Source organism: Cyprinodon variegatus, unplaced genomic scaffold, assembly GCF_000732505.1.
Source record: "Cyprinodon variegatus isolate N-32 unplaced genomic scaffold, C_variegatus-1.0 Scaffold838, whole genome shotgun sequence".
Taxonomy (NCBI): Eukaryota; Metazoa; Chordata; class Actinopteri; order Cyprinodontiformes; family Cyprinodontidae; genus Cyprinodon; species Cyprinodon variegatus.
This window is the reverse complement of record NW_015151291.1, coordinates 1-12300: the sequence shown is the minus strand read 5'-3', so window position 1 is coordinate 12300 and position 12300 is coordinate 1. Positions and strand designations below refer to the sequence as shown.

General features: G+C 38.0%; 1 protein-coding gene across 1 annotated transcript; it reads right to left on the bottom strand.

Moving 5' to 3' along the window:
* Window positions 1-205: 205 nt before the first annotated feature.
* On the bottom strand, window positions 206-9897 carry jkamp (JNK1/MAPK8-associated membrane protein). The gene is made up of 7 exons (XM_015397093.1): window positions 9803-9897; window positions 7894-7973; window positions 6097-6251; window positions 4090-4296; window positions 943-1124; window positions 789-865; window positions 206-666 (listed from the first exon to the last, which is right to left on the bottom strand). Exons 1-7 carry the CDS (start codon window positions 9810-9812, stop codon window positions 448-450), a joined length of 930 nt encoding a protein of 309 aa, XP_015252579.1. The 5' UTR covers window positions 9813-9897; the 3' UTR covers window positions 206-447.
* Window positions 9898-12300: the final 2403 nt, after the last annotated feature.

Genomic DNA, 12300 nt, shown 5'->3' with positions numbered 1-12300 from the left:
GCACAACCTGAAAACTAAAGACCAAAAGACAGAAGTGAGCATCAGGATCAACTGAGAATTCAAACATGCACCCTGTAATATAACAGAGAGGTTGATGATTGGGGGTGAATGTGACAGGAAGGACTGAGTGGATCTTTGATCTCAAACACGTTGGTTTTCATTTCTACTATGAGATTAAAACAGCAGCAAAACTGTAGTTCTGTTTTTGTGAAACATTTATTTGTAACGAGCAAACATAAATACATTCGTATTTACAAATAGACATATTTACAGTCATCTTAGAAACAGAAAACATTAAAGAAGAGTAGCTGAACTCTCACAACAAGTTGGAATATTTCCTCTTATCAGGAAGAAGTCAAAGTTTGCAGATGTGAGCAGCATTCACACAAACGTCAACTTTAAACAGTAAACGAGCAGCAAAGATGGTAAACCAGCAAAAAAAGGAGGTCAGTGCCTGCTGCCTCCCTCGGAGAGGATTCGACTGGGCTCTGTGAACTTGGCCGTGGCGATGTAGAACAGTGTGGGTCCAGGAACCAGAGCGAGCAATGGTAGGGACAGTTCTAGTTTATCCAGAAGACAGATGGAGATGATCCCGTAACCGTGGAGCAGCCAATGGCTGAACAGAACCACCAGACGCTTCTTCTTGGAGATAAGAGACTGGAGGGACTGGGGGGTAGAACACAAAATATTAAACATCTTCAGAATCCAATGTTAGGTTTTTAAAGATTTTATGTTGAAATTTGCTGATCCATTCAACTGTTTCAGCAACTACACAGGAAAAACCTTACCTGAATCTCAGAAGCAGACATGTAAACAGCCAGTGTGACCAGTGACAGGACCAGTATGATGTAGGGAAAGGCGTAGTCTGCAACACACAGGCACATCCATTAACTCTCACATACTGCCGACATTGTTTTAACTGTGCAACGGTAAAAAACTTACACAGCAGCCCTCCGCCCACCGCCTGCAGCACAGTGACGATGGGGAAGAAGTAGAGAGCGGCGTAGATGCTCCTAAAGCGGTCCGTCTTCCCAAGGCCACACGCGATCTTCTTTACCAGCAGGGGGCGCAGCAGCATCATCATTACCAGGCAGAAGGCATAGTAGATTAACACTATGGTGTAGCTAGACAAAAAATACAGTGACGCAGACTGGTTTAATTACTCAGAGACAGATAGTTCAACATTTTCAAACAATCTTAGCCTCAAGACTGAGTTTTCTTAAAGGATTTAAGTGACATCAATTACTTTTGGACCATAATTATTATCAGGTCAATCTACAGCACTTGGTTCATCTCAACGCTCCATGCAGGCTACTCCTCTCACAAACTCATCTAGGTAACTTGAGAAGATCGGATAAGTCACTAAAGGAGTGCCAGAGCGCCGCTTTATGCCAGTCTGAGCTCCAGTTTAACACAACAGCTAACTAAGCTTATAGAATTTGGGAAAACAAAATGCAGACTTATTTTGGGTGCATTAATCTAGAGGGGTTAATGGGATTGAATTTATCAGTTACTCGTGACTTCTCAATCTGCTGGGCCAAAATGATTTCTATCAAACTCCAAAACACAGAGGGAGACTGTTTATCATTACTGTTATTATTGTAACAGTGTTGCAAGCTGAAAGTTACAGGTAAAGTGCCCCCTGGTGGCTAAAAGTTACACAGTGCTGCTTTTAGGAGACATTCTGTATGTTTTTACTGAAAAACATATTTAAATAGCTCTTCATTTAACCTTTTATGACTAAAACAGGGTTTACTGTGTAGACTGACACCTCAGTAGTTCAGCAAAGATGCATCTATAAGCCTGTGGTCTATTTTCCCTGAATGTTTAAGGTCGGAAGTTTCTGCTACATTTCTGCAGATGTGACACCAAACAAGTCCATGTAAACTGGGTCCAATCTAGCAAACAATCAAAAGATTATATTCACAATGGATGATGTGGATACTCGGAAGCAACGGGCAGAGTTGGGGGAGTGGTGGCCTATTGGTTAGGGAGGGTGGGTCCCAGTGGTTCTGAGTTCAAGCCCCACTCCCACGGACTGCCACTCTGGGTCCCTAAGCAAGACCCTTAACCCTCACACTGCTCCCCGGGTGCTGCACAACGGCAGCCTACTGCTCCCCAAAGGGATGAATCAAATGCAGAGTTCATTTGGTTGCTTTGTACTTTGTACAGTGTAATGACAATAAAAATTTGAATTCTGATGAATTCTACAATTTTATTCATCTCAACTCAGACACCGATGGCAACTCCAGGTAAGGTGAAAATAGTAAACAAACCAAAAATCAAATAAACCTGTCAAGTATGAGCAAGTGTACTATTATCACTACGTGTATGTTAACGCAGATTAAAAGCAAGCCAAACTCAATTTTCATGAGCCAGGAAGCTGAGCGTTTTGATGTTGCGCGTACTCCATGGTTCGTTGTCTGACAACTTGTGGTGGGACTCCACTCTTTACACTCTCCTCCTTATCTTGTTCAGCAGCTGCGGCAGCTTCTAGAACCTCTGCTCTTGCCGTAGCAGCTGCGGCTTCCTTTTCTATCTCCAGCATTTTAAAATCACACTCTAGATTTGCTTGTCGCTTTTTAATTTCAATTTGTTTTTTATTGTAGGAAGCTTTTGCATTTGTGGCTTTGGCAGCGGCTCGTTCAAAAATGGCTGCTTCAAATAAGCTGGACTTTGAGGACGACTTGTAGGATGAATGCTTAGAATTAGAGTGTCTGGATCTTGAGCTTTAGATGATGCTTTAGCTTCGAAGTTAGACATTTCTTCTGCCTTTTCCTCATGAGCAATGTTTTATCCTCCACCAACTGCTGCTATGGCTTTTCACTGTACTGTTATCACTACGTGTTGGATACACTGTGTATGTTAACGCAGATTAACAGCAAGCCAAACTCAAAGCTTTCATCGAGATTCCCACACAATTGTACAAAATTGTAAGAAGACCGTAATAAAGGAGCAAGATGCTCAGCTTCCTGGCTCATGAAAACTGAGCTTGTTGTTAATCTGCGTTAACATACACAGTGTATCCAAAACATAGTGATAACAGTACAGCAAGCACTAACACAAAAACGAGAAGAAGAGTGCTGCAGTTCTGCGTTTGGGCCACAGGTGGCAGTATTATTAGAAAACTGCATAATCCCTCTTTGAACAATTCCAAAAAAAACAGTCATGACAGAAGTGTTCTTCTGTATTTTTTTTTTTGTAAATTTCCAGTTTTCTAACTGGAACTTTGAGGAGTGCACACACAAAGAACAGCGAGTCCCATTCAAGTCTCTAAAAAAAAAAAAAAGAAGAAGAAAAAAACATGTTTACCCCCGTCGTTATGCTTACCTTATGCCCCATATATAGTTTCAAGGGTTTTCTAGGAAATGTAATTAATTTTTAGAAAACATACTTTAAACCCATATCGTTGTTATGGACACAGTGTAGTAAGTAAAGGAGTGCTGATTTACATGAACAGAACAGTAGATGTTTTTATTCAGATATTTCCAGTAGATTTAAAGTAATGTTGATGCAACTTAACCGTGTGAGACAGTCGATTTAAGGTACATTTATTTTTTTATGCAAGTCATTTAATATAGTGTTTATTTGAACAACTAATAGGAAGATATTTTATGGGCCAATAATGTCCTATAATGTAACAGCATCAATTATTAGTTGAGCACAATTTTTGTGAATAAAACAAGAGCATCGGCTGCTTTCTGTAGTTAACATGGCTTTCTTTAGCTCCTCATCACAAAAGATTAATACAGTTACTAAGAAATCAAGTCTTGTTTTTACAGCATAAGTCTAAGAGTCTAAAGTCTTTTATTTTTGAGACATAAGTGCAGCTCAACATGCAGTCTTAAACTCGAGTCACCATTTCATGGGGCTGAGACCTGAGGAACACCACATCTGAGGAGTTGTAATGAAGATTTAGAGAGAGGCTAAACATTTTTAGTAGGAAACTATAGCCATACATATCTGAAAGTTTGCTGCTTTATATGGTAATAAATGGAACTTTGTTATAAACTAAGCTTCCTCCTCTAACCAGTATTTGTCCCTTTGTCCCTGTGTGTGTTTGTATCTCTGTGTGTGAGAGATACTCACAGCGGGTAGACAGCCTCCTGTGTGCAGTGTAAAGTGCTGACGTAGTCTGGGCTTGGGTTGTACAGCATGGTGTACCAGTCGGACAACATCTGGACCCGACAGGACCGGATGCTGAGTTTCCCCATAGGTTCAGTGAGCAGCAGAGTTACCACAGCAGATACACTGCACTCCAGCAAGGCGGTGACGTGCTGCAGCAGGGCACTGGAGCTGCAAACACGCAAAGGAAAGATACATATTACATTGGATTTAAGACCAGACGGATAATGCTTTTCAGATTTTCTTTTTTTTTTTATTATTATTATTATTACTGTACATCAAACCAAATGTGAATTTCTATATGGGCCGCCTAATGTTGGTCATGTGACATTTCACCCAGTTTGCTTCTGCACATGATCAAATAGAGCGTCTATCCACTTCCCGGTGTTACACCATATTTGGTGCCCTATGGGTCAAAATATATGATGAAGAACATAATATGGTGTGACACTGGTTCCCCTTGTCTGTTCAACTCAAACTGGCTAAGAACAAGTCATTGTCTTGCGTCACCATCTCTGCTCCCAGTTTGGCCCATACCACCACCAGCTTGGAGCAGTTGCAGGAAAAATGGCTTCTAGAAATACTTCCATCAGTTCAGGACTCAGTATCAGAAGCGTTTACATAGGGTAGGTTAAACATGCTAACTTGCACCAGTTGCAACATTCAAGTTACAACAATGAGCTGATGTAACAAGTACATTTCTGCACTGTGAGATCAATAAAGTCAATCAATCAATGAGATTTGCATGTCTCCTGATATCTTCTACTTGAGTACATGCAAGTGCATGAAAGAAATCTTTGTCTAATTAAAAGATTTTGAACTTATTTTCTAAATGCCAAATTGACATGGTCAGACCTTGACCTGGGATCCAGAAATGCTTATTGCTTAGAAAGGCCTATTGACAGTGGCAGCTAAGGAAAAAGCTTAATTGTTTTGATACTAGGATTTTTGTCAAATGTAGAACTGGTATCGGTGCGGAGTATCGGTTTGTTTTTAAAAGTATGTTACGAGTTCTTGACACTGGTATCGGTGCAAAGACGGAGAAGAAATATACAAATATAAGATGTACAGACCTGTTCCCCATGTCCGTTCAAACTAGGTTTACACCAATTAACACTAGGATCATCTAGACCAGGGGTCAATATGATTTTTAAGGCTGAGAGCTACTTCATAGGAAGGGCTTCCAATACTGAGCTATGAACGGGAGGGGTCAGTGTTCACCTAAACGTTATACATAAACATATTTTATGGTTTCCTTTCATTTCTATTTTTCTGTTAGATGTTGTCATTTTAAGATCTCTATAAATGCTTAAATGCCCAATATGATAACTATAATGAAATGCTCCACAAACACTTTAAAAAGAGCAACACATTTTCTTTTTCCCTCAAACTTAGCCATCTGGTGAGTTTTTCTGTTTTTAGAAGATGCTGAGGGCCTTGTGGGGTCATTGAAGGCCTCTTTGTGCCGCGGACACAGTGTGGGTGACCCCTGATCTAAATTAATATCTGTTCAAAGTCGACAGTGATTTAAGTGTTTAAGCTGTTGGCCAACTGCGGATAATGTGATGGAAGCAGAGTTCCACAAAAACACGTCCAAGGAAACATTTAAAAGCAGCGTTTAGAGATTAATACAAGAATATCATTATAATAGAAAAAAGCTTTAGCTCACTTGCATGATTATTTTATTGTTAATCATTAATTATTCATTTTAATAATAATAATAATCTTATCAATTATTCATTTTATAGCCTTTAATATGAAGTTTAAATTTCCCCCTCCTCCTATGCCAAAGCAATCCATATTTCCTTGATTTCCAATTATGTTTTATTCATGTACAGCATTTTCAATTGTATCGCTACAGAAATACACCATATAATCTGATTTGCCTTACACCAGGTTTATTCTTTTCACACCATTTCTACATGTGATCTAAAGAAGGGGTCATAGTCTGTTTATTGAGGCAAATCTCACCTCTTCTTCCCAGAGTACCACTCGATGAAGAACCAGTGCAACACCAGAGGCAACATGGCCATGAAGCCCAGGTAGAGCCAGTCATACAGCTCTGGGGACTCCTTGCAGGGTTCACACACCTTCTGGGGGTTGACCCGCTCTCCGCGAGGACAAACCTTCAATCAGAGACAATCAAGAGTTAAAACCTTGTTTATTTTCAGGGAGAAAAAGTATTTCTGATCAAACTAGAGGAAGATCAAAACAATCAAATCTTTTTCATTGCAGTAGAATTAGCTTGTGTTTTTTTCCATGTGTTTATTTATGTACACTAATAGTTCAAGGAAGTAGAAAATAGATAATTCTTAGTGAATCTGTGAGTTTTATAGCCATCATTTTGTAGATTTACCAAAATGAGTCATACCCTGGTAGTTTACTTTTACAATCCCACTGAAATTATCATTAAAATAAGGCTGGAAAAAAAAACAACAACAGTTTAATAAGAACTCAGTCTGGCCGCTTTTCATTCCACTATTTTTCCTCTGAGTTTAGGCTCAGGAATTTGACTTCTGTGTGTGCGTATTCCTATGGTAGCAGCATTAGCAGTTTGCATTAGTTTATTTACCATCGTTCCCTGGTCTTTTGCACAATAGGTAAAAGGTTACATAAACAGCAACAATTGCAGACTGCCTGCAGGTGAGTCCCTGGGTGAAATATAGACTGGAGTGGTAATAGCAGGGGGGGTAACGTTAGCTCCCTTCCACTGGAAGAGTTCTAACATCAATACTTCCAGAATAAAGGTCAATAGAGAAGGAGGACCAGCATCTCAATTTGTGGAGAACATGTCATTGTGGGCCTTTCTGTTTTTAATAACCATCTCCTCCCCCAAAAACCCCAAAACAAACAGCCATTCTCACACTCCTGCAGGTTTGAACTGAAGCCCAACACCAGTCAGACTTCGGCTCCTTTAAAAAGTTTCTTGTGGAATACTAACTAGATGAGAAGGAGGAAATGTAAAGCAGGTAATAACTCAAACTCCTGCTAGTTTTCTGTTAGGAAGCAGCTGTGTTAATCTTGCTTAGAAATGTTGGAATTTAAATGAAACACGCCCCTGATTTTGGGGGCTTCACCTTCAACAGCAACAATGAAACTGCTGAGGAAGCAGCTTTAATTTGAGTTTAATGAGGCGTCACCAGAGACAGCAGAAACAATCCCATCTCTGTTGGTATGCCAGGAATAAAAAACAAACAAAACATTTTCAACCACAATAACTGGTCAACACAAGTAAGTCTGTTCTGAACAGAAAAATTATCAATGTAAAACCTAAAATAAACAAAATATCTATGACACTAAAACACTTTATTAATTTTATTTATGTGGCTGTGGAAGTGTAGAGTTTCAAACCTTATAGAAGAACATTATGAGCAGATATCTTCATCACAATCAGTCAAGATTATTTGGAAAATCGGAGATGCTAATCAGGATGAAATAATGTGACTAATAATCCCTCACGGCTCAGCTGACTCCTTATTTAGGACTCAGGGGCATTTAACCAGCTGTCACATTGCTGTCCTCCACAATTAGTCTCAGGCTACAAATAACAATTTTTTTTACTAATTAATTAATCCTACAATTTATTTTTCCTTAATAAATTTATAATTTAAGAGCAAAATAATTATATATACAGAATATATATACAGAATCTAAACCAAGTGAAGCTAAAACTTTGCAACTAAAGGTGTTATAATTTATCCACAGACAAAAAAAGATTGAAGATGATAAATGTAACTGGAAACATGAAAGCTGGTGTTTGGTACTCACGCCACACTCTCCCACCACCGTGTCGTTCACCATGATCCGACCGCAGTACAGACCAGGACATGTTGAGCTCATAGCTACACCTGGAATTGAAAAAAGAATGCTTAAATGTTGTTTTCTCTAAATGATGCTGGTTGGACCCTGTAAACATTTTCAGATTTAACTCATTAGCTAATGAGTTATTTGTGTCGCCCAGGAAATATCTTCATAGTTCATATATATATATATATATATAGACAGATAAAGTATATATCATGCTTAATTATAATCACAGTATTATAACAGTTTCAACACAAATTACAATAATGAAGAAACAAATATAAAAGAGGAAGTAAACAACAATCAATAATACCACCCCTACTACCACCTTTATCCATAATCACAAGCTGTATCCCAGTACATCATAATCTGATGGTCTGTCTGGGTATAAACCAACATCCATCTCTTGGATTTGCAAAGAATACACAGGTGTAACTTTCTGAGGGACTGGTGCGGACATATCCCCACCAACTTTGGCATGGAGGGGACAGTCCCCACCAATAATCTTTGCTTTTTTTCCCCCCTTTCAGAGAATTATGAGAATTATGTGTTTTTATTTTCCCCTCTCTTGCTGCTCCTGTCTCCTGCCTCTCGGTGTAACATCATTTGATATGTCGCTTTGAGACATCTGATTTGCTGTCGCATTTCACTTTGTAAAGAGTAGCTACGTGGAGGAGGAGAGACACACAGCAGCATGTTGTGTTCTTCTTTACTAGTTAAAAAAGCTTGGCTTCTCAGAGGACCATGACTTCCAGTTACAGGTTAAAATGAACCTGTTTTCTTATTTTACAGATTAAATCAGACTGCAGCGCTTCAACATATCTTGTAATTTTGTTTCAGGCATCACAACAGAGCACAAAGAGAAGTAGGGAGAGCTGCAGATTTAAAGGTGATCAGATTTACTGGGATATGCAACATGCAATAAAATATATCTCCAAGTTTACCAGAAAGTTTACAAGAAAAAAAACATATGATATGCTGTATTTAAAATTCAGCATATCCATATTTTTCTGGAAGGATGGATGGAATTGAAATTGTACTTCTAGGGATGTATGATATATCAATTTTGGCGTCAGAATCGGGTGTTATTCATAATTTTTTTTATACATTAATGTTTTTGGGCCCTATATAAGCACTAAAAGATCTCTCTAACTATCTATAAATATAAATATCAGTGTATTATTGTCATCTTGTGTTCTCAACAATAGGAAAGCATTCAATAAATAAATGTTTGAGCTCATTTTTGGAAAATACAAAAACCTAATGAAAGCATTCGTGTGGAGTAACTGTAGGTCCATCAGCCTCTACCCTTAGACTTTCCCCACCAACTTTCATTACAAAGTTACACCCTTGAAAGAAAAATAGCAAAAGAGAAGATATTCCCACAGCTTTGTGTGAATAGAAAGGTCTTTTTACTGGTTTCTTAAAGATAGCGTTCAGTCACCAGAACTGAATCCAATAGAAATACTTTTGGATCTGGTGGAGCAGGAGATCCTCATTATGGAGGTTCCAGTCTGTATGAAAAAGGGCTGCTGTGATGTCAACGTGGTAGAGAAACTACGGGCGATATTTAGACCCTACTAGATCTGTTGTAAAGTACACGGCCTATGCTGACAGAAACGCCTCTCGATGTTTCTAAACCGGGCATATAAATATGAATATTAAATACGACAGGCCAAATTAATCAGACACAACAAGATAAGAAGCAGATTTCGGAGCTAAGGTAGCAGTTAACAGCTAACAGCGATGTTTGTTCATGGATTCTAATGATATACGCTGAATTACGGCCCTGAAATCAATCAAAAACTAGAACTATAACCTCCGGTTGAGTCATTACTGAACAGAAAAGACATTAAAAGCAACCCAACCTCACCTGAACTCATTGTGTGAACGAAAATCCAATGGGAACAACAATAACAGGAATAAATATGCCAATTCGGTGGTTTTGTTGATGGGTTTCGACCTGCTTCCGCCTGCTAACGTTTAACACTAACGAAAAGGGGCGCTTGCGCCCCCAACTGGCCTGGAGGAAAAGCTTCTTCTTTCTATTCTTCTTCTTGTTAGGTTTTATGGCGGTTGGGATACTAGTTAAAAGCGCTTTACCGCCACCAACTGATAAGGAGTTTAGCTAGGAAACAGGAAACGACACCCTCCCAGAAATAAAATAATAAATAAAAGCAGAAATAAAAAAATAATAATAACATTTTTCCAAACTGTTTAACTGAACCCAACATAATAAATACTTAATCACATTTGCCCTCATAATTTGTAATTTATCTTTAAGTTATTGTCACTGCCTGTTTCTGATGGTCCTACTGGTTTTCCCATAATGCTTTTAACCATTTCCCAGTTTAAATCTCTAACTTCAAGATACTTTTCTGCAGCTTTCACTATTATTTAAATTTTTTGGGGTTTTCTCGTTGTCTGTGCACTGCTATTGATCACTTCAACTATGAAAAGAACAAAATCTTTCTTCTTTTCTTCTTTTTTTTTATTTTATATTTTTTTTTTTACAATCAATGATTCTTTAATTTTGGGACATTTCTCCAGAGGTTTTGAATTTGTGCTGTGAGCAGTTGATTTGGGTCTTTCTGACTGGGATGGGATCCTTTTTTCAGCTTCAGCATATGTTATTCCAAGCTAAAATGTCACTTTTCTAATTTCCTCAGACCTTTTACTCACTTCACACCCACGATATGCAACAGTATGTTCTCCACCACAGTTACAGCATTTAATTTTAACTTGTTTCCCCCATTTTCCATATTCATGCTCTCCTGCACACCTTCCACATCGCGGTTTTCCTTTGCATACTGCTGCTATATGTCCAGATTTTTGGCATTTGAAGCATCTCAAAGGTGGAGGATTGCACATTTTGACATTGTAGCTCATGTAGCCAATGAAAACTTTGCTTGGTAATTGCTCTTCTTCAAATTTAATTAACACAGATAAGCTATCACACCTTTCTCCTTTTCTTGTTGTTTTTAACTGTTTCATTTCTTTTACTTTTGCACCACTTATGTTTTCTAGAATCTCTTTTTCAGATACTTTTAGAGGAATTCCTTCAATGACTCCCCTGCTAATCTTTTTGTTCTCCAACAAGCTGCACTGAACTCTTTTCCCCTCAATCTTGTTGATCTGGATGGCTTTGCCTTTTTGAGGCTGTCAGTTGATTTATAGGTCTCCACTATACAGTATTCTTGCACTTCGGACTTCTTCTACAAGTTTATTTATCGATTTTGCTAAATGAACCGGATTCCAATCTGAAAAAGAGTCTGACTGATTTACTAGTTTGAATATAACTTTGTAATCATTTTGTTTTCCTGTGAAATGTATAGACGGTTCATCACTTGACTGTTCTGAACTAGACTCCCCTTCAATTGATCTCTGCCTTTTCCGCTTTTTCTCAACTTTTGATGCTACTCTCTTCCAATCTTTCACTATTTCCTTCTTCCATCCCACAAGAATCGCTTCATGTTTCCTACCTACTCACAGCCCAGGACATTTCTCCACAAGCAACTTAGAAACACGCGGCATGCACCAACTCGCTTCTTGCCGTCGATGCTCCAAACCCAACTGGACTGGAGTAAAAACTTCTTCTGTCTATTGGCAATGGAAATCACATCTCAATTGCTGCAGGTCTGTGATGGTTATTCTCATATAAGCTTTTGGAGTCTTATATTATTTTAAAGCTTGTATCTTTATTCATTTGTGCCTAAAATCTATTCTTTTTTACTGTATTTGCTCCTATGTTTGACAGGTCTGACTTAATTTCTTTATGAAGTTAAAATGTTTTGGGATGCTTCTGTAATTTGCCATATCTTTGTTTTATACATTGTGATTTTTTGCATTAAAAAATGAAAATTTGGGCATATCTTTGAACCCTGAAACCAAAATTAGAATATTAAAACAGTCCTTTCAATCTATTCTCTTCATCATGAACTGTTTATTTCATATACATATATAAGATAGTTGCACATTATTCTACTGTAGGTTTAGGTAAATCTCACACTTTCTTATCTTCAAAAGATTACAGAATGTTAATAAACAACAACTAACCCCTTAAAAAAAAACCCACAGTGATTAGACACTTTTCTCTCCTTATTCTGTCATTAACTCTACTATTTATGTTGAGTTTATTACTTATACAAGTTTTTTACAATAATTACTTATGTGTGGAAAAATCAACAAAGAATTTTGCCCCTTTACATGTTTATATAGAAAAAATAAGCTATACCAAATATTTCTTATTTATTAATATCTGACTAAGATAGAGCTGGAACAAAACTGCTGCAGCAACATGCCATGCCCCCTGCATTAAAAAGATCCTCAGCAGATAGAGTTTGCTCGGATCCTTCCAGTAAGATTAGACAA

Coding starts and splice junctions, on each gene's coding strand:
- jkamp (XM_015397093.1), bottom strand. Junction 4,297..6,096: donor TGGTACTCTGGGAAGAAGAG/GTGAGATTTGCC, acceptor GCGTGTTTGCAG/CTCCAGTGCCCTGCTGCAGC. Junction 866..942: donor GGTGGGCGGAGGGCTGCTGT/GTAAGTTTTTTA, acceptor TGTGTGTTGCAG/ACTACGCCTTTCCCTACATC.